The sequence below is a fragment of the Polyergus mexicanus genome, unplaced genomic scaffold (genome assembly GCF_030449975.1).
Source record: "Polyergus mexicanus isolate NDT 795.1 unplaced genomic scaffold, iyPolMexi1.0 SCAF_17, whole genome shotgun sequence".
NCBI lineage: Eukaryota > Metazoa > Arthropoda > Insecta > Hymenoptera > Formicidae > Polyergus > Polyergus mexicanus.
The window spans coordinates 5,510,166-5,537,178 of NW_027223337.1; the positions used below are offsets into that span (position 1 = coordinate 5,510,166).

Genomic DNA, 27,013 nt, shown 5'->3' on the forward strand with positions numbered 1-27,013 from the left:
ATTTGCAGATAATGCAGATAATTTCATTTTAATGAGCGAAGAAAATTTATGCATCGTCAATCCCCCGAAGGTGCGATAGCAATCGCGTGCTTTATGACGAGAGAGGCCATAATCGAAACGAATGTTAATTAAAACGAACATTTTCGATGTTGCGATTGCGCCGCTTTTTGCCCTTTTCCCTTTCGTCCTGCTAATACCGGATTTTTTTTTTCGTAGCGAACGCGAAACGTGATTTACGGCCAAAGAATGGATCGTCAAGTCATCCGTCTATTAATTTTAATGCCCGTCTGATACGAATGACCGTAAGAATGGAAATGCATTTATCCTGTCCACTTTACGACACAATCATCTCTCGACAAATTAATAAAGCAAATATTTTAATGAACGATAAATTTTATCTAATGGAAGTTTAGTAAATGAATATCTTCAATCGACATAGCTGTAATAAAGTTTGCATTTACAAATTCTTAAAAGAGCAAATAAATAAAATGTCAATCGTGCAATATCGTAATTGTTAAGATTAAAAACATTGAGCCTTTTAGAAATTATCTAAAAAAGTTGTCTGACATAAAAATTTATATTTTATATTAAATTTAAAGATTTAATATGTTTAATTCAACTTCATCTCCCTCTCGCTCTCCCACCCTCACACGCGTACACTCTTATGGACACGTATATATATATATATATATATATATATATATATATATATATATATATATATATATATATATATATATATAGTTATCAACGTTTTTTAACACGATAAATATACGGAACGTGTGTTAATAAAAATGTCCATCGCCGGAAACGACGAGCGTTTGCGAGAGAGCGATCTCGTGACGCGTCGGCGGTCAAGCCTGTCTCGCTTTCCCAGCGCGGACGGTGATTCCTTCATCCCCTAATCGCACGGTCGGCTTGAGGATCGCGTGATGATGCCTTTAAAGGGGCATCCTGTAGCTGGTTAACCGTATAGAACCAACAACATTTGCCTAAGCGTTTACACGCCAGCTCGAACAGAATCACTGCGTTATAATGGTAAGCAGTGGTATCAACGCAGAGTACTTCACGCCAGTAAGGTATGAGAAAATAGATGCTGGAGCGATCTGTTCGAAGAATAATATCTCTGCATTGCGATGATGAATGATCTATAACAGGAAATATATTCCTGTTATTTGATAAGCAATTATATAATGACGTATAGATTATAGGTTGTTAAAAATTTATATAAATATGAAAATTTGCGACTTTGTCAAAATTTGTATAAAACTCTCGAAATCGTCTAGTTTCGATGAAATAACTTTCGTAAATAACGAGAAATAAACGCACGATGGCCAGAGGAAATATTCGGAACGGTACGCTCGGTACAAGAGTTTATTCGGGTTTATTTACAAGGGAGCAGCTTGCACAGCGATAGGTGTATGCGTTTTCTTCACAACACAAGCATTAACAATATAACGCTCTACGCTAACTAACTAATCGCCGCGGCGATAATAACCCTTTAAGGTGCACGCGAAGGAGGCGCAAAGTCATCGGATCATTGAATTTTCGAAAGTTAAGGATCCTCGCGTCTTTTAAAATTCCGATTTTACCTTCCGTTCACTTCGCGCTCCCTCGCGCCGAAATACGCAATCGAAACATAAATAACGATAACAATAGGTCGTGATACGAAATATACAGCTTATGTTACAAGAGATAGAGGCGTAGTTATATCCTACGTCGGTCGCAAGTATACATATATATGTATACCTATGTACAGTAGACTTTAATCGCCGTACAACTTAGTTACCCTTAAAGATTGTATATACGTACGTATCATGTACGGAAATTATGCCGTCTTGAGAGCCAAGATGGTTACATATTTACAATATTCGCCGCCGTGATCTTCGCGATCGTTCATTCACACAATTTCGAAATAACGCACCATGTTATTTGCGTATAAAATAAATACGAAATTAAAAAAAAAAAAAAAAAGGATTTTGAAAAATATACGAAAATATATTGTCTATCAAACGTGTAACAAAAATTATTCGACTAAAAATACCTATGAAAATATCTATATCGAATTATACAATTGAATATGTCCTCGCATGGTTTCCTTTTACCTTCAAGAATTGCCATAAGAATCGATGTGTAAAAAATGTATTCCAAACAAAAACAAAAAAAAACAAAAAAAAATTAAACTTGAATATAATACGGTACCTTATTTTCGGCGCGTCCTCTGCAAGTGTAACAGATTTTTTTATAATGATATCGTTTCTTTTTCAAAGTCTATATCCGTAGGTGTATCTTGATTACCAGGATCGCGGCGATCCTATCGCTTCCGATCGCTGATCGGGGCGAGGATATACACAGGTCCGGGGCCCCTCTCAGTCAGTCCCAAGGTCCGGTCGAGAGACAACGGAATCGTCGAGTCACGTGAAACGGCTCGGGTCCTCCGCGCTTGCCACCATGCTCGCCAAAGGTCGAGAGTTCAGAGCCGAGAGAGACGGGCGTATTCAGACTCTCGGAGAGCTTTACGTTTCTTTTCCCGCGATGCGTTTCTTTCGCGGCGCGGGAGAAAGACGGAGAGCAATTCGACTGCGCCGTCGAGAATACTTCCGACACCACAATCATCGTCGCTATTCACGCCGCGGGTTCCGCGAGTATCGTCAATACCGACTCCGATATACTCCTTTCGATGCTGCGCGACGGGCACGCGCGACGAAAATCGATCTCCGTTGCGTAAATATTTTATAACAATTTATCTCTCCCCTTGTGCGTACAATATCAACGTTTTTTTTTGTTTTTTTTTTTTTTTTTAAATACGTAGTCGTTATATATTCATCTCTAGCGGAATGGAGACCGGCTCCTTGAGAAATAATAAAGATAAGAAGGATTATATTAATTAATAAATTATTAATATTAGTTTAATAAATATTGCACCTCTACATTCTTCTGAAACAAGAATGCCGTGACCAATTTTATAGAATTGGCGTATATTTTAGAAATCTGGAAAAAAAAGAAAAGAGATAATTTAAATTGAACGAGTGGCACGATGGAAATCGATTCTCACCGCGCGTAAAGTTTCTTCATTTCTCCGTGAGAGAAGAAATTGTGATTGTAAAGTGATGCGAATCAATCACGCTTCGATTTGAATCGAGAAAAGCTCGCTTTCATCGCGTAACAAGGAATTGCACGTTTCTCCGTGAAAAAAAAAAAAAAAAAAAAAAAAAAAAAAATCATCCAATTTATCGAAACCCTTCGCATTCGAAAATTCGAATTTTTTCGTCGACGGAGCCTTAATAAAAAGTCTCAAACCTTTTTCCATTGGGAAAATCACGGTACCGGTACACTTCTCTAACGAGGTTACGAGAAAGCCGGCGACTACGAGGGCGACAGATCCTGAGCCTCCCTGCTGAGACTATCCGTGGGCGACGGGGTGGCCCTTCTGGACGGCGACGGCGACGGCACGGCCGGCGTCGAGGACTTGGGGGCGGTCGTCGTGTGATAGGGTGAGAATCGGTGGTGAGCCAGGGCGAGCGGCGACGGATAGAGGGGTCGTGGAGCCGCGGGACACGTCGAATTCTGCTGGGAACTGGTGGCGGCCAATTGCTGTTGATGGTGCGCCGCCGCGAACAGAGTCGGACCAATTGACGAGGCCCACCACAGGTGACCCAGCTGTTGCTGTTGTTGTTGCTGTTGATGTTGCTGTTGTTGTTGCTGCTGCTGCTGCTGCTGCTGCTGCTGATGGCTGGTACCAGCCGTCGGCGCGCCAGGATAGACCAAAGCCGGACTCACCAACTGAGCGTAGGGACTGACGGCCACGGCCGCCGCCGCCCTTAACAACATCTGGGAACGCGCGGCCCATAAAGCCTTCTCCTCCAAACTAAGGTTGCTCACTGCGCCCGCCTGGAGCTGCTCCATTTCGAAAGGCAACCGATGCGGAAACCTCAACGACTGTTGCTCCGCTAACATGGATTCCATCGTCTCCCTAAAAGGGAAACTGCTCCATTATGCATACCGTTTTCTAGCTATAATTCTTCGAGAAATTCATTTTAAATTTTTTACGCCTGTTTACATTGACAAACGATTTGTTTTACGCTTTCATTGTTAATTTTTCTCTTTTCTCGACATAAGCTTTTGTGCAGCTTTCTAAAATTAATGATCTCTCTTTAAAGCGGTAGCCGCTTAAACTTTGACAAGCCGACAAATACACGCACAATTTTAGCCTTATATTTAAAGTGTAATACTTAAAAATAGAAAAGATATATGAATCTAATTTTTAGAGCAGAATCCGTTATAAAAAAAAAAAAAGTCAAGCAACTCACCTCTCAAAGTCCGTAAGACGAGAAGAATCTCGAAAGCCCTTGGCGAACGGATTACTATCGATCTTGAGCTTCGTGATCTGTAACAGGCGGGAAAGAGATGGTCGGTTAGTAACGCGACGAACGAGAGATCGGCGATCGAAGATCCGGTCGCCCTCGAATTCGTATTAAACATCGGGACGATCTCTCGCGCATTAACCGATCTTATTACCCGGCGCTCAGCTTCGGCTCGGGCAAAATTACGTCACCGTACGGTCAACGGCGCGTGGCGGAAAACGGCCGGCTGTTTCGAAACGGTTCGTTCCATCGATCGGGAGTCAACGGCTCGTAAAATTAGAAGAAGGCGGCGAAGAGGTGGATGATAGGAAATCGAGAGAATTGGAGGGAAGAGATAGGGGAAACGCGTCGCCGATGCACCAGGGTGAATCCTCAACTGTTACGAAAACGAATCGGGGGACAGAAATTTTTATGAGAAATAATAGCGGAAAATCGAGACGCGATTGGTTGATTCATCGTCTGAATTGAGTCAGATATATACTTTGAACCGAAATAAGGGATAAGCGGCCACGATATTGCTCGATACGAACAACGTACGAGAGTTAACCCTTCGATAAAGTGTCTCTTGTGCACGATAGATTGAACTCCTTTTTCGATTTATCGTCGGTCAAAAGAGCCGACTGTACTTGAGTAAAGTAACAGGAGAAAAATGATGATGCGCGATGGATCCGATAAAAAGATACGGGTATGTAACCTACATTAAAAGTAATACGTTTAAATGAGACTCTGCAAGAGGAAAGGTTCCTCTAAATCCTAGTATACGCAGAAAAATATTAAAGACAAAGCACATCGCACATATAACACACTCTTCTGTAAAGTTATGGTTTTGCAGTTATAATACCCTCCATTGTCGCGTCCTTGATGTAGTGGTTCCCTTTACCAGTTTACTCAAAAAATACGTGATAATTTTCTTTCTTTCTACAATCCCCTATCTTTTCAATATAATAGTGCCACTGAAACATCCTTTACCATGTTAGCAGATCCTCTCGCTGCGAGGGCAAAGAGTGCTTTGTTCACGCTCGGTACTTGAAAAATCGACTAGCACGGTGGTCAATGGCAGGAAATTCGAAAAAGTTTGTCTACGTGTATTGGGCTACACATCGTCACGTTTGTAGTAGGCCCTTAAGTGGTCGGACTGTTTTCCTTTCTCGTTCCGCTCTCGTATGCGCCAACCCCACGGAAATCTACCCTAAGTCGGCTCTCCGCCCTAAGTTGGATGTTTCGCGTTACCTACGAGGCCCACCCACGATGTCGACGGATGCACAGGTGGCCTCGTTTTCTCGGCGTCAAAACCGGCAATGCCCTTCGCCTCGCGTACCCTCCTCCATCTTCCGCAAAATCGTTCGAGGACAGATCTCGTTGTCCGGAGGATACCTGTTCAAAAAAAACTGTCGCAAAGTTTTCAAACACAAAGGGACGTGTTGAACCGACGAGATTTTCCGCGCGTTTAAGCGCGAAACGAGTCGACATTCGCAAGATACAAATTCGCTCACGACCAACAACTCCGAATAAAAGTAAATGACATTCCGAATAAATTTTATTTATCTTTTTTTATACGCGCGCGCGATGTCTTATGTACTAATAGCAACTAATAATAATAATAATAATAATAATAAAAAACACTCGAAAGTTACGGAGGTGGGAAAAAAGAAGTGCGCGTGTTCTAATTTTGGAATATAAACGGTCGTGAAATATAAATTGAAATAAAATGTATCAATCTTATCGTTAGTAATATTGTCCTTTAAGAATAAGAAAATTTTTAAAAAATTTTATATAAATGATGTATATATATATGTATATATATATATAATTATAGAGAGATTCTTATAAAAATATATTAAAAATAAATAAGACTATCGCAAAATTGAAATTAATCTATGATGCTTGCACATCCTTAAAGGATTAATAATTATATCTGCGGTGAGCACGATCTTTTTTGAAAAAACTTTCCAGATGCCAAAGGTGTTAGTTGGCCGAGAGCAAGTTTAGATTTGGTAAATTGGGTGATTAGACGGCGCTTGGTTAATTAGCGCCTTCCCAAGCGCGCTGGCGCTCGAATACAGACGGAGAACATCGGTGGTACCGCATAAAAATGTCAAACAAACGCAATGATATCCCTCGACGCGGACCCATTCAATTTCCGTCTGGCGAACCAGCAGGCATAAATCAGCCTTGTCTTCCGGGTCGGGTGTCACGGACGAGATGTGACGCGGTTCATCTGAACGACACGCTCCTACCGCATCGACTTGGGGCACCGATGTCTTTCGGGAAGGTCCCCTCTACCCAAGACGAGGCACAACACGCGCGTATTTATTTGGAAAAGGGAGCCGCTTGTCGCAACTCGAGTTATCCGTAGGTGGTCCAATTAATCCGCACTGTTCCAAAACTCGGAAGCAAACGAGGCGTCGCATTTAGTCCACGATAATAGTCCAATTAAAAGGAAAGTTACCGCGCTTTGATATTATAATTTAATATCATAAATTAGAATATTATTTAATGTTAATAATGTAAAATAAAAAACAATAAGTTTCCCTTCTTCAGATATAACACGTCGTATTGTTTTTATTTTCAACACGGAAGATTCGCCGAAGAAGAACGATGACTCTTGTAACAACATCTGTAATCTATATAATCGGCGCGCATATACAAGGCAACCGTCACAGCCGTTTTAGCCGGATTTATCGGTAGTCTTGACGATTCGACGAGAGTCGCGGGTATTCTCGATAAGTTTCAGCGTCAGCATCTCCATCCGCATCCTGTCCGACGCGAGAGCGAAGCTGCATATCGGCGACCGTCCGGACTGGAAGTCATCGCGCGACTTTCAGTTTATCTGCTCGTCGAAAGCTCGTCGCCGTTTTCGCGTCCTCGGAGAGCCGGGAGGAAGAAGAACGGAAGAAGAAGAAGAAAAAAAAGAGAAGAGGAGGAAGGAGGAGAAGGCAGCGAGAGGAGAGTGGCACTCTCGGTGTGTCGAGTGGGTGGTCCAATTACCCTACGGTTTCGCGCTCACGAGCAGCACGTGCAGACCCCGGGTAATAAGACTCTTTCCTTCAAAGCTGAGGCTAAGCCGACGCTAAGCCCGGGGCCGCCTCGGTTTTAGTTACGATTCCGCTGACATCATTAGCCAAACATCTGGCCCGCCACCATCGCCACCATCACCATCGCCGTCAGCATCCCCGCTCCCTCGACAACATCTCGCCACCTCCCCGTCCCCCGTCCTGCGTCTCCTCTCCTTTCTGCGTTCGCTTCTCGTCATCGGTTCGCCTGACGATTCGCGGTCGCCTCCTCGTCGTCGTCATTTTACGAGCGAATCGCCGGGCGGATATTCCGTCTTTGAAATCCGCGAGACGGATCATACCGGACGTGAATTTCGAACGACTTCTGGTCTTTGATATCGGGGCGCTTTACCGCGTTCTACCGACATTCTTGTCGAGCTCTTCTGCTTTACGATGGATTTGTTGCTTCGCAGTGGCGTGGAATATCCACACTGTACAAATTTAATTAAACGCCATGCTCGCCCCCTTAAAAAATATTAATCTCCAACTTTTAACGAATATTTCTTTCCGAAACTTTTCTAAGATTGATCTTAAATGTAGAATAAGATTTTTGCATCATCTACTCGATCTTAATAATTAAATGAAAAGCGCTAAATATTTTCAAGTGCTTATAATTAAAAAAAAAAAAAAAAATGATTAAAGCCTTTAAAATTCTTTTCTTAGAACGGTGCAGTATGTGCAGTCTTGTTATTGTATGCGGATATAAAAAATTAAAATATCACGAAAACAATTTTGCATTAGACAAAACTGTGAATCGAATCGCCGCATTTAATTCGACGATTCGCGCGGAAAAATCGCCCGATCTATTTCACACCGATCGATGAAATTTCCAGCGATAGCGTTCAAGCCCCGACGCCACTGGCACCGGGCTTTCCGACAAACACGGTCGGGTCGGCCCGTCCAAGTTATACGATTTCGCTGACACGGCTCGGCCAAACGCTTGGACCACTTCCCAAACCGATTTACGATGTCGGCTGTGTAGCGCGCAGCGAGTGGTACACCGCATGATAAATTCGCCTCGCATGCTCGCCGTTCTGCTTCGGCTCGGTAGCCCCCGGAGCCCCGAAGCGACGCCCGGACAGAGCGCATCGTCCGCCGCGTGCGAATAAATCCTCGGCGAGAGACGCGTCCCCGAGAGATGACGCTTCCCGCCACGCATGGGAACAACGCATGGCCCCGTGTCGTACGCGATACGCAAAGTGCGAACGAGACATCCGGCGCGCTCGCGAGTCATTAGAGAGGACGAGACGATTAAGATTATATACGCCAATGTGCGTAATGGAGTTTTAAGCGCGAACATGGCGTGAGAAAGAAAAAGAGAAAAAGAAAAATTACACGAAATAATATCAAATAGAAAAATATGAAGAAGCGTGCGAATTTATAAGTCTTACAAATTTGTTAATGGCGAGAGGGAACACTATTGAATGAAGAGTTTCGTATATTTTTCAACATGGAGAAAAATCGAAATATTTCCTCGAACTCTCTTATAAGGTTTTAGAAGGCTGAATAACAGTCGCGTATTCATCTCGTTATACCCACGACAATGCGTCGCACGTTCATGCACGTCGTCACGCACGTATCTCTTTGTACGAGCCCCTTTTTGCGACGCATTACGTCCCGCGGGAGGAGGCCCCGATTCCCGTCTTTAAACGCCGGTTACCGACATATGTATGGACCTACGACGCGTATAACGCTCTCGCGAAGTAATTTTCGAGAATCCTCTGTCGCGCCGATCGTAAGATGCCACCGCGTCATTACTGGCGGTTAATAGACGAACAAGAAGCCCCGCGTCTACAGGGTGTTTCACCGCTTTATCGTCACTTGGAGAATTTTAAGTCTCTCTCTTTTTTATATATATATATAAAGGTTTAGTATGAATTATACGTATCGGTTAAATACGTGATTTTGATGAATTAATTTTAGTTTGATATACATTATACAATATATACCATTTTTACCGATTAATAATTTCCCCCCCTATAAGAATCATCTAGATATAGTCTCAAAAAAAAAAAGGAATGTTTTATTTTCCATCTTATATAGATCTTTTATATTCTGTTGTTATTATCCTTGTTATTTTACACACGAATCCTGCATTTTATAGACCTGCATTAATAATGGGACACCCGGTATGCTCCCGAGCGCCGCGGCTTCAGCTTTCAAAGCGTGTCACGCGACGAAAACTTCAATGCGAAATTTGCGCGTTTCCGAGGCTGCGACGTCCACACGGCGCACCGGTCGGTGGTGGAAAGCAATTTTCTGTCGAGAACGCACGCACACGCACGCGAATCGGACCCCGTCATCAGACAGGCCGCCGACACGGCGGCCCGAGGACAGATCGGCACGACCGATCCGAAGGACAGGTACGCCAATTACGTCCAGCTGCGGAGCGCCGGACCGATGAAAAAAAATTGAGAGAATTTGCGAACACAGTGGGCGGTGCGGACCCAAGTCGGGACTCAAGTCGGATGCACATGATATTCTGATATTGATACGTACTCGCGGCTCGCGTGCAGGTCCATTTGAGTCCGGCACCAGGAAGCTGGTCTTTTGCAACGAAATTAAGAGAGAGAGAGAGACGAAGAAGAGGTCGGAAACATCGAAACTTGACCCCTGCTTTTTTTTTTTTTTTAATATTATCTCAAATAAAAAGGATATTCTCAAAATGAACTTCTATTATTAGATTCTCGCATCTGTTTCTCAAGTTTTTTTTAGATAAACAAACGAATGGATGGAATTTTGTAAATTTACGACATTTCTAGACACGTGGCAAATTATTAACACGTATAAGATATGACACAAAGTTACAAAAAAATCAATGTAAATTATTCATATAAACGTTACGTTTAAATTGCTAAACAAGTAGAGTTGTGCAAATTAGAAACTTGCACATTGCTTCCCACATCATTTTCTTTTACGAAGCTTAAGCTGCTTTAAGCATGCGGTTTTTTTTTCAATTTTTACTTCCTCGTAGAGGAAGCTTTGTGAACGAAATAAAAAGATAAAGAAGCAATATGCTATTTTCCAATTTACACACTTTTTTTTTATTTTTATATAATCGTTATAGATTATACATTTTTAGAAATATATAAACACATTTAAGAAACACTTAATTAACTTTATTATACAATCGTCTATTAATGATACTCTATTCATGTAAAAAAATTTAATCCGAAATTTCAAATTTTCCGAAAGTTACAGCGTGTACAGACATTTCTCAAAAGATTTAAAATTTTATAAAAAATGAACCCTTTCATCGATACTCACCAAATTCAGTAGCAAATCATCCTTTAATAATACTTTATTCGTGTAAAAAAATTTAATCCGATATCTCCAAATTTTCCGAAAGTTACAGCGTGTACAGACATTCCCCAAAAAAATTAAAAATTTTATAAAAAATGAACCCTTTCATCGATCCTCACCAAATTCAATACCAACCATCCTTGAATGATACTCTACCCATGTAAAAAAAAATTTAACCCGATATCTCAAAAATTGCGAAAGTTTGGAGATTGTACGATATATTGTGTACATACACACATACACACCTACAGACATTTTTTAGGAATATGATTTTTCGACGTTTTGGAACATTCTTAAACTCGAAAAAAAATTTTGTCACGAAAACAAAGCTTCCTCTGTGAGGAAGCGAAAATATATTTTAAACATATACCATAATTTATTTTCCAATGTCATTTTAGCTTATTCCACGAGTTATAGCATCTGATCCTCATGCTCGACGATTAAGATCACCATAATTGATTAATAAGCGAACGATTTCTCCCAGTAATAATAATTCACGGCGCGGTAGATTTTCGATAGCTAAAGCCGTTAATTGCGCGCAAGATGGCTATTATGAAAATTTTCAAGGATGCGTGCTCGGGGCCAATTTAAAATTAAAATGCCGGCAGGGCACTCGCGCGCGATGATTAAAAGGCTCGTCTAATAATCGTCCGATAACACTATTGTTTCTGCCCGCGTTCGTAATCAAATTTGCAAGACTAATTGCGCGCGCGCGAGAGAGGGAGAGAGAGAGACGATGCGGCGGATAAGCGTCGTAAACTTGAGCTTAGCGCGGAATAAAGTCGACATTATTTCACGCAACGATAATATTCCGTTTATCGGGGAACACACGTGCTTGTTTTCTCATTATGGAAACATCGATGCGGGTCAAAATGTGTATACGAGCGCGATATTACGCGCTTAATTGCGGTAATGGCCTTACGCGACAGTAAATCATGCTTCGTAATGGACAGCCTGATGCCTTTATAATCGATGTGATCGGAAATGTCATGGAGATCTACTCGTCGAAACAAAGTCTAAACATCCTTTTTCCAATAATGTAATATTTTCTAACGAGCTATTCAACTCATATTTTCAACGAAAATCGTCTTAAATTTATAATATTTCGCGCAATTTTCCGATATTTAGATATTCATATTTTTAAATTATCTTATATTCGAGTCCTCTCAAATAGACTGTCAAACTCTAAATCTTCTTTTGACCTCTCTTAATATTATGTAAGTAGTGTAAATTTTACGTTACATATTTTCGAAACTTTCGGATATACGTAGATCTTCGCATTCTTGAATTTTTCAGTCTTTGAAAATTGGAATACTCGGATCCTCGAAGATTTTCAGCACATTGGGATTTTTCTCTTATTAGGATCCTCGAATTCTTGAATTTTCGAATCCTCCAATATTTACATCCTCAAATTCTAGACTCCCTTTCCGGACTCTTCCCGGATATCCCCCTGATACTCTAATCCTCGCGTCCTTAAACCCACGGATCACGCGATATACTTCGAGATCTAGACTGTTTAGATCCCCGGATAATATCCTCAGGCTTTCGCGATCCTCGAAACTCCTTCGAGGAGCTTACGGGGCGTTATCGTCCTCCCTTATACGGCTCCCCGAGTCGCGCACACCCGGTAGAGAGCGCGCGAAATGAAGCTGTAGGTAATTGAAAGGGATGCTTTCGCACCCGAGAGAGAAGCCCGGGTTCTCTAATAATAGATTTAATAGAGACACGCTTATTGAAGAAAGGGGGTTCCCCGCGCTCTCTCTCTCTCTCTCTCTCTCGTCTCGTCTCAGCGCGCTATTTAGTGCCGCTTGTGTGCTCGCGCCGCCACGCTCGCTCGCCCATCACGCCGCCTTTTTTCGCCCTTTGCCGCCAAAATGCCGCTCTGCCGCTATGGTGACGACTAGCGATAAAATTAAATTATCATACGCCGACTGATTTATAAATACGTCGAGACGCGGATGCGACGCCGCGAGCGACGTTTCAATTCGAGCGCGATGCCTTTGTCGACCGGGTGGTCCGTCTACGACAGATTAATCCGATTATTGGGAAATTATGCACCTGTAGAGTATTTCAACAATTTTCTCTCATTCAATTTTATAATATTTCTGAATTATGGCAATATAATATCTTCAAGTTCTCAAAACACACGATGTTGAATATAATGTTTGATAATTTTGAACCTCGAATTTAAAATCTAGAAGAATAAGATGTATATATTTGTGTGTGTGTGTGTGTGTGTGTGTGTCGACGCGTGCTGGTTTAGATTATAAACTTTTGATTTTTAAATTGATCTTTTATCATATTTTATCGTGACTCTCAGAACAATTCGTATATTAATATTTTAGATAGAAAGAAATCGCTTGCTACGTCTCTTAGTAAAATTACAATCGAAAGATGCAAAGTATCTTATGGAAATACTAAGGAAGAAACATTTTATATCTTTGACACAGGCAGCATTGTTTTTGGTACACATGGATAATATCGTATGTACGTGCCCAATTCATGAAAATTCACGCGATCACTTGAGCGTTAATTCTCAACGGCTGGTTGCATGCCGGCCAGTGTCGAAGGGCTCCGAGAAAAGTGTGATATCAACACGATCATTAACGTCACTCGGACGTCGACGAGCGGAAGCGAATTTTAATCTCTGCTCACGCAACGCGCGTGTTCCCCTGTCTGGGACAGCGAATTAATTAACCCTCTCGTGGAGAACTCGCCTTTAATGTAGTCCATCCCAAGCTTCGAAGGATATCAGATCGCGAGGAGCATCTCGTTCAAGGTGTCTCGAAGGAGCGATATTTGGTAAGGAGATAACACGTTCGAGACATCGAACGTTGGATCGCGAGATAAATCGTCTATGAACGCGAAAGATTGCGGCGTCAGGTCGACGAGCCATCGTGTCTCGCGTCAGCTTCCTCTTCAGCATCTTCAGAGTACGAGAGCGTCGAGAGGGGGCGGAGTACAGGCATCAGGTTCGACGAGATCGAGACACATAACCGCCGTGTGTGGCTCCGAAAGAGGGCCCATGCTTTCTTCCTCTTCATCTTCCTCTTCCTTCTTCTCCCTGTCTCATTTCAACGCGATTATTTATGTTTTCTTTCGTTCGCGCCCGCGCCGACGCCGACGCTCGCAGCCACTAAAAACTATCGCCTTCTGCCTCTTCAGTCTCTCTTCTACCTCTTTTGCTTCTTTCTTCCTCGTTTAAGCGTCGATCTTGACGAGAGAGAGAGAGAGAGAGAGAGAGAGAGAGAGAGAGAGAGAGAGTGAGAGAGAGAGTACAAATAGCCAAGAATAGAGTTTTAGAAATCTGTTTATCGACAAACTCGACTACCGAAAAATTTGACAATTCAAGAATGAAAAATATTATTCTATATTCTATATATAAAACGCAAAAGAATAAAAGCTTTAAATTCATATTAGAAAATTTTCCGAAAATTTTTAGAATTCAGAAATTTAATCATTTAATGATGTAAAATTTAAAAGAAAGTTAAAAAAAAATCGCAAGATTTAAGAATCTTTCTTTTCCTTTCGAAATATAAAATCCCGAAGAGTCAAGCTTCCTTATTATGACAATTCTTCGTCGTTTCTCCATTTCTTCTTTCTTCTCTTCCTTCAGCGTTTCCCTTCCGTTACTCCTTTTCTTATTCTTGTTTTTCTTCCCCGTCTCCCTGTTCTTCCTCGCATTCTATTTTCTCGCTTTTGGGTGTCCCGCTCGGTTCATTTGGTAATGCTCGAGCGCGGTGGCAAGTGTCTGAATTATTGCCCGACACATATGGCGATTGTTAAGGGGCATGGACGCCCATATTTTTGGACATTGCCCTACATAGGACTAGCGACGGGTTTATGGCGCTGCCGGGCGATTATTTCTGTCGTTTCGTTACATCGGGACTTTAGAAATTCATCCAAGATGTCTATCTTTCCAATGTGATTTTATTCCCGCGGGCCCGGATGGTAAGAATTTAGCTTTCGAACAATTCGAGATGATTTGTAGTCGGGGGGGGTTTTTTTTTTTTTTCGTGACTAACGTTAATAAATTTTTTTTATAACGAGACTGCCGTATCCTTTTCGATTTTATTTCCGAAACTTATATTAAGGAGCATTAGCTTGGTCGCGAGAATGAAAAATGAACGACGCAGAATGTGCCATTTTGATGGCGCTCGATCATGCTTCGCAACCTTGGATGCGTAAGTTCCTCATCGCGCTCATTTATAGTTAATACGTACTTATACACTTAATTTGCCGCAATTTTGCAGACGGGAGGATCGTCGCATCCTGCGACGAGGACACGATGATGCGTGAGCGTTCGCAAACACGTTGTTAAATGCGCATCGCGATTACATCACCGGGTATGTATATCGTAGCGCGCATTACGTCTGAAAATGGCGCATCCGCAGGACATGGCATCCCGCGACGCAGGATAATTATTCGTAATCGCATAATTATCACGGATTTGTCTTTATGCCTCGCGTTTCCGTACTGCTTCGCGCAATTAGGTACTCTGCCATAGAACGCAGTGAAGAGAAAAAAAAGTAGAGAAAAGAAAAGCCGTTGCTTATTATGTACTTTGGGACAAAGTGTCTCAAGATAATTTCATATAATCACTTCAATTAGTTTGATATAATTTAGATATATAAGGTGATCGGCCTAACGTTATGTCGACTTAACCGCCTGAAATTTGCTTTACTTCTAATGTAACTCCAGAATTTCAGAGTTTTAATTCCTACTAGAAAATTATATTTCATACGCATTTCTTTCGAAATCCTAAAAGGAAAACTAAGAACTTTAAAGTAAAAAAGAATATTGTTATTAAAAATGATGGAAAAAAATATCCTTAAGTTGCACTCTTTGTACGAAATTGTAGAGAAGTAAAGATAGAGATCCAATCATGCACTAATTTAAGTATCCTACTTACAATACTCTTATTAATTATATTACGGAAAATTGCAGGTGGTTATAGTCTATCGGTAAATTTAATAAAATTTTCAACACGTCCGATCTTCCTTAAGGTTTCATTCTTGATTTTCATTAAATGTGCTTCTATATTACAGTCGACATATTTATCCAATTACATATAATTCGAGACATTACTAAGATCTAGAGCTAGCAGAGTTTCAAATAGACATTTCTTCGTCAAAGAGATACAGTGCATAACTTGCGAGCAATCCTGCGAGATTTCATCTTAATAAAGACAACAATGAAAAGTATACAATAGATGAAAAGAGAGAAACATCGAGCTGTCCGAAATGACAAACTTCAACATGACAACCAGAAATATACTACAAAGCAGAGTGCCACATCTTGTTGACAAATAAATTTCTAAAAGTGGGAAGCGTTAAGCGTTTCGACAGGAGCAATGAAAGAGCGAGTACAAAGTGTCGAGGACCGTGAATAATGGACGATGACGAAGACATCGGCTGTGATGTCGTCGATGAATAAATGCAAAGCAACGAAGAGGGATAATAAAATTCGAAATGTAAAAATAATATAAATATAGCTGCAAATAAGGAATGACGAACAAACTACGATGACAGATCTAATAAATAAATCAGAGAAATGGAAATCGTTCTGATAAATATAGATTAAAAACACGGATAATTCTCTCTCTTTTCGGGTGTGATACCCGAAAAAAGTATACGTGCAATCCGCATTTGAATTCTTTCATTCGGATTCTGAACTCAAATTTCACTTTTTAAATGAAAGTTTGACGAGGCATTCTTCGGAGTATTATATTTAATTTTCACGTGTCACATTAAATCTAATATCTCGATATTAAAAGGTAATATTTTTTTATTCTAAAAAAGCTTAACTCTGAATTCTCTCAATTCTCTCCTTCACATTTCGTATTTTTATTGAAAGAAAAATCAAAGACACGAGAGATACGCTAGATAAGTCTGAGGTGGAAAGTCCGGTCGTGGAAGCATTAGTTCGTATAATGGATGCCTACAACGACGGGGAAGGGGAATGAGGAGGGGAGGGGAAGCAACGAAGAGCACGACTACCACGAGGGAGGAGGGGACATGAAGGGGCGATAAGGAGCCCGACAGAACGGATGAAGGAACTCTCCGTCGAGCGCGCGGCCGGAGGTAAGGAAGAGAGGCGGCAGTTAAGTTATGAATTATGACGTGGTACGAGCGAGAAAGACGAATCGAGTCGGATCGCGTAGGTCGTTACGAGGCCTGAGAAGGGAAGCCGCGAGGAACTTGACGGGGAAGGAGAAAGCAAAAAGCGTCCGCAACGATACGGCGGCACTGCCTTTGGGGAAAGAAGGTAGCCCCCTTGCTAAACGAGCGCACGCACCCCCGACAGTCACACCGCGACGATGACGACGATGACGACGAGTGATGGGAAACGCGCCAGCCGCGACGAATGCCTTTCGAGCCGGTATATCCTGAGCGAGGCCCTCAGCGGAATATCCATGCGAAAAATCGCTGAATCGTATACGTACGGATACGTACCGGTGCCGATGGGGAGCCGAAGCGATCTAAGATCTCTCATCTTTTTCCCAAATCTAGCATATATTGTATATATGCCTGGAACCAATTGTCTTTAATAAAAAAATCGAATATCCGAATGCTAAACTATATGATTCTCGAATTCAAAATATGATGTAAAAATGATTACGAAAATTAATCGCTATTATTAAAATTAGTTATTAAATTATTAAAATAATTAATTAATTAATTAACCATTATCTCCGTTAATATTATTAATATTACTGTTTTATCTGTTTACCCGCAACTATTTCGGACTCGTGTATCTCTCTAGAATGATCAACCATCTTTCCGTATAGTCTTTTTAATATATCGCCGATCTCGATCTTGTCGACAACATTGTAGCCTCCTCTTTCACCGAATCTCGGGTGGCTTGTCTCGTCTCACATTCTAAACAAGTCGTATCTACCTATCCATCTACCTCGCAGCATCCGCCGTCCGCTGCGCACTTGTCAGTTGCATTTCTACATCACTAACGTGCATTCCACCATTCCACGTGGTGCATCTCTGTCCTTCTCCTTCTCCTTGCTTTTATTCGATTGCTACGCGTTCGCGATGATCGCTCGCTCCTTCTTTGCTCCCGATCCCCTTGCTTTTACATTCTATCCTGTCTCTATTTTCGATTCTCGCTGTCAAAAACTAACGATCGCCATATTCGCAAACGTACATTCTAATCAACCCTGCCCTTAGATTATGTTTTAATTTATCACGTTTTCTTATTCCTATCTACAATTTCTTTAATACCGATTGTTATTTTAATAAAAAATAAAAAATATAGAGAAAGTTAATATTAATACACTTTGTATAGAGTGAAAATCTTCCGATGTTCATGACAGGCTTTGCATAAAGCTTCGCTGATCGTCACTTCCGTTCAGCGCGAAAGAACATCCAACATATACCATTCGACGATATTCGACGCGTCTCTTCAGGGAAGATGCGGGAAAAAGGGAGGAGAAAAAACGGCGACAAGCGGACGGAAGAAACTCGGAGGCGACGAGGAAACCGCAAAGAACGATAATGACGAGTCGAGAGGACGCAGAAGGCGAGAGGCACGAAAGAGAGGACGCCGTGGAAGAGAAACTGGCCCGAGGTAATTGCCGGGGTGTCTCTTCGCACCTCATCATCATCATCAACAGCCGCGTCGCTCTCGTCGTCGTCGTCGTTGTCGTTGTCGTCGTCGTAACCGTCGGTCCCCGGGACCACCCGTTAGAGTCGATTCTCGTCGATTTTCGTTTGCGTTGAACGGCAGACGAAACGCATCGCATATTCGTCATGAGCTGTGTCGAAATGACGACAAGCCTAAGTGAAACGTTTCGCAATCGATAAAGCGAAAGATAATATAGATTTAACGAGATCAAATTACGAGATCATGCTAGAAACTTGAATTATCGTTAACATTTTCCAATTATGTGATTGCAATTCAATTCGCACTCTTGTTACATCTTACATGTATCAAAATTATTCATTTCAAAAACATTTAAATCACAAGTGATTTAAACATCCTCGCTTAACGTTTCTTCAATGATTAAAATATCGAAAGATTTGCAATATTACAAAGAGACGCGAATGCCATTTTTTCGAAAAACAATAAAAATGTGTTAAAATAAAGTAAAAAAATTTGTACGCCAACAATTTTTCCGTTTCAATATTCTGTAATGAAAAACAAAAAAAAAAATAAAATAATAATAATAATAATAATAATAATTTATAATATATTCGTAATTCTTCAAAGAGATTGGGAAAAAAGCCCGTCATCCCTCAAGGGAAACGGCCCACACTCGCCATGTCGCCCTTGGCGATAAAAAGAATAGAGATCGATTAAACGGGACTAGGATAAACATGGAAAACGGAGCCAGATAGTTGTCCGTTGTCACCTCCGAGGATCATAGATCTAACCTACGTCAAGGTCCGAAATTCCAGCCGCTGCTGCTATGAAGGGAGAGGACGGAATTGAGTCCCCCTCGACGGCGGTGGCGGTGGAACGAGACGCGACGAAACGAGACGCGACGCGCCGCGACGCCCGTGGAATGCGAACGACGCTGATCTGGACCACACATGACGCCGCGGCGGTCGGTTCTTAAACGACTATCGTGAAATACGATAATGCCCGGTCTTTCTCGCGCGCCGAACACAGAATCTGAACTTGGACACGGAAGACGGTTCGTCGAGAAAGAGAGAAAGATAGGCCGGGATCGCGATTCCCGCGTTCCTCTCACGATCATCTCGACAGTTGCGCGTGTTGCGCCTTTTGATAGTCGCACGCTGCGCTCTAACATAGTGGCGAGCCTATTTAGGGATTCTCGCGCATTCTCCCAACATCTACCGTATATATCCGTTGATTTATCTCGTACGTTATCTATTTAATTCATCCCAAGGAATATCATCGATTTTAATGAGAATTCTCTAATGCCTTACATATTCTTTTATCGTTAGATATTAAATCAGAAATTAAAATATTTTAAAGATTGATTCGGGGAAGAGAGAATACTGGCAAATTTAAAAAAAAATATATAAAATATACGTCATACGGTTGCTTTGCGAGAAGAAACGGAAAGATTCCCTCGATACGCGAACGCAACGTTCGACGGAAACGATTATCGGGGTTGAAAGGGAGCCGCGGCGAACGAAATGGTGGGAACCAGTCCCGCGTAGCCGAGATGCGGAGGACCGGAGGCGGACCGGACGAAGGAAAGAGACGGAGAGAGAAAAGGAGAATGGTCGAGAGCGCGAAAAGGAAAGGCGGGAGTGTAACGGTAGCGCGAAACAAAGTGAAACTTACGAGCTGATTCTGATAGGCGGTGACAGCGGTGAATATGGCCTCCGGGAATATGAAGGTCTTGTGCGGCTCCTTTTCGAGGTCCACGATCGGCTTCGCCGTGCTCGAGTCCGGTCGCTTCACCAGGTGGATCCTCGGCTGGTACTTGTGCATCGAATTCAGCACCAGCTGTAAATTATCCGAAATTGTACCGCCGGCCCCACGTAGACACGTGATTAATGACAGATTACATTCGTAAATAAACGCGCTCGATTTTCGACAAATACAGACGCTCCTCCCCCCCCCCTCCCGCGTTTATCCCCGAGGTTACCGTATCTGTCGAAGTATTGTAAACATGAGAGCGCACATTTTTTTACAACAGTTATTTATATGATTACAAACACTTTTACACCTAATCTTTCGCATATCGAGTGTACGATGTTATTATAAGTGGTCCGTCATAATTTTGATATTTAATTTTTGAAATATATATACTCTGTTTTGTCTACACTTTTTTTATTATTATTCAAAATTACCAGCTTCCTTTTTCGATAGAGAGCGGAATTAAGACGCGATCATCGTTTCTCAATTTATGTTATTTAATTCAAAGACGAAAGTGAGAAAGTCGTTGGCGAGATCTCTCGCAACAATTGCACGCGTCCGATTTCGTCATCCGATTAAAATCGAAACGAGCAGCGAGAACTTGAAGGAGAGCTGCAAGACCAACTAACAGCGAACGATCCAAATGGATGACGATGATATTGATATGTATCGCGCACGGTATGCGGATTTTTCATTTCTTTTTGGTGCTACGCATTTCCATCCATCCCTTATTTCCAAAGGTATCCCATTAGGGTACAAGAATCGCTGACGGCTTATCGTTTCCCGAGGACGGAGACGCGCGGAGATTACATCGGGAGTTTCACGTCGCGTCGACTTTCGTCGTTCGGGGATTTGAATCGCGGCGACGAAGCCGAGAGCATGCGATAGCATTAACAACACGACAACATAGGCGGAGAGATCGGTCGCGGCGAGAAAAAGCGTATGAATTAGAGGAGCACTTCGGGCAGGGCGAGCTCCCCGTTACCATTCAAAAGAATCACTTTGCCCGCGTCTGGCAGCGTGTAATACCCTGAATACAAAATGAGTACCGTGAAGAAGCGCTGCCCCCCCTCCCCCGATCGGAGTTCCTATTTACGTCAGTCATCCGATGAATTAAGGGCCCCGATGTGCGCCAGCGAGAAAGAGGAGCTTGGGCTGACAATGAGACGGTGGAAGCGGGAGGGGGGGAGTGACAGAAGATTGGACGAGGAGGGGGCGAAGACGCGGCTGTGATTCCTCGTGTCTTATGACAAACGAGACAACGGACTGTCAAATTATCCCGTGGAGCGACTAAATCGCGCCACGATGAAATAAATTCGTTTTATCGGCGTCATTTTTCTCCTTTTCATAACCGAGAGCTGCGGTAGGTCGCAATCAATCAAGTATACGCGACGACGATGACGTTCCTGATGACTTTTTGATTTCGAGAGCAATGTGAGAAATTGACTCAATTAATCCTTTGTAAGAACAAATAATGTCCCTTCTAAATATTACTTTCACATATTGAACGATCGCTTTAAAATTACTTTAGAAATCTCATCGCGCACATCTAACGCTTTATTTTCTTATTTATAATTTCATATATATCTTTTTTTTTTTTAATTCTCATAAGCACTCCATCAACGTCATCACCGTTAAACTCTGCGAGTTGCGAGCCTAGCTAAATCAACCGTGTCGCGTGATTACGGAGAAAGAAAATTATACGCAGGGAGAAAAATATACTTTGAAATGACGTAAGGGGGTAAGATAAGTACGACGTAAAAGCTTTCCACGAGACAAAATGCCATCGTGTTGCGTTCCACTTTGCTGAACTTTGTTGAACCTAACAATCGATGTCGGTCGATTTATTAATGCAACAACCGGCGGACGCGGTAGGCGTGCACTCGCTGTCTTCGACGCCGGCAATGTCGTACTTTTAGCCGCAGCTGTGTCGAGTAACGTGTAAAAGTTTAATGCGAATTGTCTCGAAACGGCCACGTCTGCAATCGCGAGAAAATGCGAAAAATTCGCTCGACAGAGATAGAGACGCTGCCCACATATACACGATAATTAGAATTAATCTAACGAGATGCGCCGAAAGAGCGTTACTTTTTTCCAAGATATTTCTTTCTAAAAAAAATTATAAAATACAAAAATTTGGAGAACTTCAATGAAATTGAAAAGTTGAATTTTAATTTAAAAGGATAATATTATATTCTCTCCACCGTGTATTTTAAAAATATAATTCTAGTAATATAAAAGGTTTCTTATATTTGTACAATATATATATATATATATATCAATAGAATAATATTCTTTTCCAATCGTGTATGACGTGTTATTTTTTGTAATTAAAAAACCGAGATACACGTCACTTAAAAATAAAAAAAATAAAAAAAAACTACAAAAGTCAAATGAGAAATGTCAAATTAGAAATTGTAAAATGATAATATTTTTACACGTCTGTTTTAAAATCATAATCGTTTCCTTCTCTTCCTTCTAATACACGGATTAAACCGGATGGGAAATGAGGAAGCGTCAGCTGAATTTTATTCTACCCCTTTTCACCGGTTCGCGGATTATTATTCAAAACGCGATTCAAACACTTCACATTCGCGTCGAAAAATCGATGCTGCGTTACTACATAAGCGTGAGCGCGCGATTAACTTACTCATTCCGCCATTATAACAGCTTAATAATAGAAATCGATCTTCGCGGCAGTCTGACAAGTGTCACGAGGAATTAACCGGATGCCTTCGCGCGAGAAATAGAGAGACGGTCGAATGAGATTTATTAATTAATTAATTCAATAAGAAACTTAACACATCCGTTGTAACGTGAATCGAAATTCGCATCTCGTCGGAATTGGCTTTTTATAGTAAACTGATATATAGAATGCCGGAAGTACGAAGATGATTCGTACAAAATGATCAGCGCTAAATTCTTCTTCACCGATTCATGTATATCGAGTTTGAAAATCTAATTCGATAGACACAAAACTGATACGCTCCTAAATTTTCTCTCTCTTATTTTTACGTATCCGACATCTCTCGAAAATTCGACAGAAATCATAGCAATTCGATTATTATCATATACGTATTCATCCTCACAATAGTTGAGCGATTTATCTTAATGAGAAAAAAAAGGGATGGAAACTTTTTTTCTAAAAAAAATAATATACTCACGTGCCCGTGTCTGTCCATGTCATTGTTAGTGAGCTTGACTTTCTCAAAGGAGACGACCTGCTTTCGAAGCTGCTCGCCTGTGAAAGGCGAATCCGGATGGACGTAGAGCCGGGCTGGCGCCGGCGGATCCGCCTTTCCGGCCACCAACCAGCAGCTCCTATGATATGCGTATCGATACCTCTTGTTGTCAACCGGCACGATGTCCATCAGGACCGCGTATCGACTGTCCGCCTTCAATCCGTTGAATGAGACGCGACATGTTGGGAACATTCGCCTGCGCAAACATAAAACACTTTGTTAGTCAAAGGAGTTCGAAATATTCAAAACGAATTTAAATACTTTGTTTTTTTAAACATTTTCAAATGTTTGCAATCATCAAATTCGATGCTCGCTTTATTAAAGTATTTTGCAAATAAATATATATATAGAGAGAGAAAGAGAGAGAGAGAGAGAGAGAAAGAAAAGAATAAAAATATACAATTTTTTTACTACGAATTCATTAATATTCATTAGATTGAACTCAATTCAAAATTATTCTTGTAAAATATACGACAAACTTCCAAATAATTTCATTCATTTTTATTTTATCATTTATAAATACAGTAGAATTTTTTTTAGACAATATTTACAAGTATTGTATAAGTCCATATTAGTTGAAACAATTATTTTTTCAACTTTATCTAGAATAGAGACTTTTGAGATTCTCAATAAATTAGAAGCGCTGCATTTTGGTAATCGATGATCCAGGGTGATTCGCGATAATTTTTGAATTGATCCGCTCACGGTCATCGATACGCGGTGTACGAGAAAGGAATGGTACGGAAAAGAAAGGGACGAGAGAGGGCGATGGGCCCGGATTCGCGCGGTTAATGGCGAGGGGGTCCGCGGGGACGCGGGACACGGCGTGAATGTTTTGCCTCGGAGGCCAAACATTAATACCGTGTCGGGGCCCCCCCGCTGCTCGGCCACTAAAACGCGGGGACACCCGCCGATCTTATCTACGTCTTCTCCTCGGTCCTTGTCGACTCGGTATGCATTCATCCTGCCAGCGCCACGAGGGTGAGTAATGCTTTTATTTATCAAGCCGTCTTTTGTTAATGAATTGAACGAGGGGGGGGGGGGGAATAGGTGGGACCTCACCCTCGCACCATTCCCGCCTCTGCCTCTCCTTGTCCTCGTTCGTACCTGAATATTAACCCTTCTCCCCCTTTCGCGCGACCATTTCTCTCGTGACGCGAGCACCGAAGATGCCTGTAATTTTTTTTTTCTCACAGGCGGATTATCCACTAAATTCCCACCTCGCCGTGAAGAAAGTAGCTTTGTACAGAATGTGATAACTCAGTCTGAGCTTTAGGAAAAATAGAAATCTTTCGAAAAATAAGGACCAAACAAACCTTGTAAAGATATTTAAAAAATTTCAATCGCGCACTCCTTTTTCTCTTTCTCTTTCTAATAAAATAAAAAAATCATGGAGAAATTAAAAATGCTCGTTCATCGTATATTATTCGCGCAACAGATCTCTTACAAATTTACGCTTTACGATACAAATTGCATAAAATTGTCAAGTTTAAAAAATCAATGAGGCGAAATGAGCGAAAAAGTTCTGCCATGAAATTTTTCACAGATAGCGAGAAGAAACGTAATGGAAGACAGAGAGAAGGAGGGTTGAAGAGAATACAAAGGAGGGGGATCTCGGGTGCCTAGCTGCCTAGTGGTGGAAGGTCTAAGGGATGATAAGAGGGGCGGTAAGTTGACGGTTGAAGGGGGCGACGACCAGGGTCGCTGAGACGCAGATCTAATTACCGACGCACGAGTAGGCGCGCAACCGGCTGAAGGAACGCGAATCTCCCCCCCCCCTCGTCTATGGGGGGGGAGAGGCGGGGGGGAATAAAGAGCAGAGATGTTGCCCATCGTGGCGGGCAATTAGGCGCGCGCCGGCCGCGTCGTCCCTCCCATCTTTTCCGCTTCCTTTCGCTCCCGTAGTTTTCCAGTTTTCTCGAGAATCCATTCAATGTTATCCTCGCACTTCATCTCACGGACTTCCGTCCAGGACCGGCGCGTGCGACTCCCCCGTATATAAATGATCTGATAAAAAAATCTCAAAATTTCATTCGCAGAAAAAGAATTATATAAAATTAAAATCTCATGTAAAATATGATATTATGTTAAAATAATAATAATGAATATAATAAAAATTGAAATATTATTAAAATATTATATAAAAAAAGAAAATTGATAAAAAGAATCTAATAACTCTATAGCGCAATGAGTTCGAGAGTAATTTTTTTTTTCCGCAAGAATTTAATATTTATCATTAAATATATTTTGATATTAAATATCGAATTTTTTTAAACGTACGTTACATTTAAATTTATAGCGCGCGATGGGAAAATATAATTATTAAACCCGCCGTATCGGTATCTTGGTCTTCTCTGAATAATACAGTATATTCCAATTATCTTATTGTTAGAAATATCGCTCTACTCCTTTCCTCCACCATTAACCCCCCCTCCTCACCCCCCCCCCCATTCTTGATATTAAGGATTATTTGCCATAGCTCTGTCGATAGTTAAGTTCGCGTCCAATGTTAGCGTTTCCGTCGTTAAATCGGAGATATATGTTTGAGAAGGTGCGGTATATCGCGAGTCGAGACGAGCGTATAAAACTTTTCGGGCTGAAGAAGTAGAGGCAGCCCTGAGAGATCCCCCCTCCCCCTCCCCCGTCCCCAGGACTTCTCTCCCCTCGTAGTGTGATCCCACTCGAATCCTCACGCCTTCGGTCGCCACCGCTCGTCCCAAGGACCCTTATAAACTGGCATAAGCTCTCGCCCGGTTTCTACACCGACCCGACTAATTGACTGACGGTCAATATAGCAATTTAACCCGCCGCTTGCCGCCGCTTTTATTCTTCTTCTATCCCCCCTCCCCCCCCTCTCTCTCACTCTCTCTCTCTCTCTCTCTCTCTCTCTCTCTCTCTCTCTTTCTTCTTCGATCTTCTCTCCCTTTTCATCCCTGAAGTAGCCCCGACGACTCTCTCACAGTTTTGCATTACTTTGGACAATATATTTGTGTATATTCTCGTCTCCTTTTATTTGTACAGTGCGCCTTGTCATTATGCTACTTTCTTGTTATTCGCAATTGAATTTGTCTACTTGTAAAGAAAATTCTTTTTACGAGTGGTAACGCGTATGTGGAATTGCGTATGTGTATAGCTAAGATTACGTTTGATAATCGATTACTTCCCCCTGAATTTTTATACTTGTCAATCGAATTGAAGTTTTGTATCGAAATATCTTTATTCTTTCTCCATTGCCGATTCTGTCCGCAATCTTGTTGGTACATCTGTTGGTACATCTATAAAGGTTTTAATTGCGATTTTATTTATTAACATTTGTTAAATAATATCAATTTAGAATAGATCGCATCGCAGAATAAATAATTGCATCGATCCCGTATGAATAGTATTTCACCGATACATTCTCCCGTCTGTTTAAAATAAAAAATTGTCTCTTGTAAATAAAAATTATAAAAAAATAATAATCTTTGACAAAGTCATATAATAAATCATTTCAGACTAAATTTTTAAAGGGGATTATTGATTATCTTCGAAGCCTTTGAAATTTTCTAGATGATAAGGATTAGTAAGGATCGGTATAAAAAATATTTTTCATTTTTTAATTGTTTCGTGACTGTTGAGTATAATATTATCCTCTCTCCCGGCTTCCCTGCTCAATTCCCGCAATTAAAGGATCGTAATTTCAATGCTTGCTTATGTTTCGGTA

General features: G+C 41.5%; 1 protein-coding gene across 3 annotated transcripts in view; it reads right to left on the reverse strand.

Annotated features, from left to right (window-relative positions):
- Window positions 1-1,082: 1,082 nt before the first annotated feature.
- The window catches only part of LOC138940445 (T-box protein H15), a 49,425-nt gene continuing 23,494 nt past the window's right edge, over window positions 1,083-27,013 (reverse strand). The window contains exons 3-7 of one of the 3 annotated variants that reach the window (XR_011448001.1): window positions 23,233-23,506; window positions 19,991-20,155; window positions 4,311-4,387; window positions 3,301-3,985; window positions 1,083-1,148 (exon numbers count right to left, since the gene is read on the reverse strand). Coding sequence is in view for 2 of the 3 variants with exons in the window: in XM_070309346.1 (XP_070165447.1) it covers window positions 3,367-3,985; window positions 4,311-4,387; window positions 19,991-20,155; window positions 23,233-23,506 (1,135 nt within the window). In the remaining variant the exon portion in view is untranslated. Of the gene's footprint in view, window positions 1,149-1,181; window positions 3,986-4,310; window positions 4,388-19,990; window positions 20,156-23,232; window positions 23,507-27,013 lie in introns of those variants that run through there. The other 2 variants (XM_070309347.1, XM_070309346.1) reach the window with 2 other exon arrangements.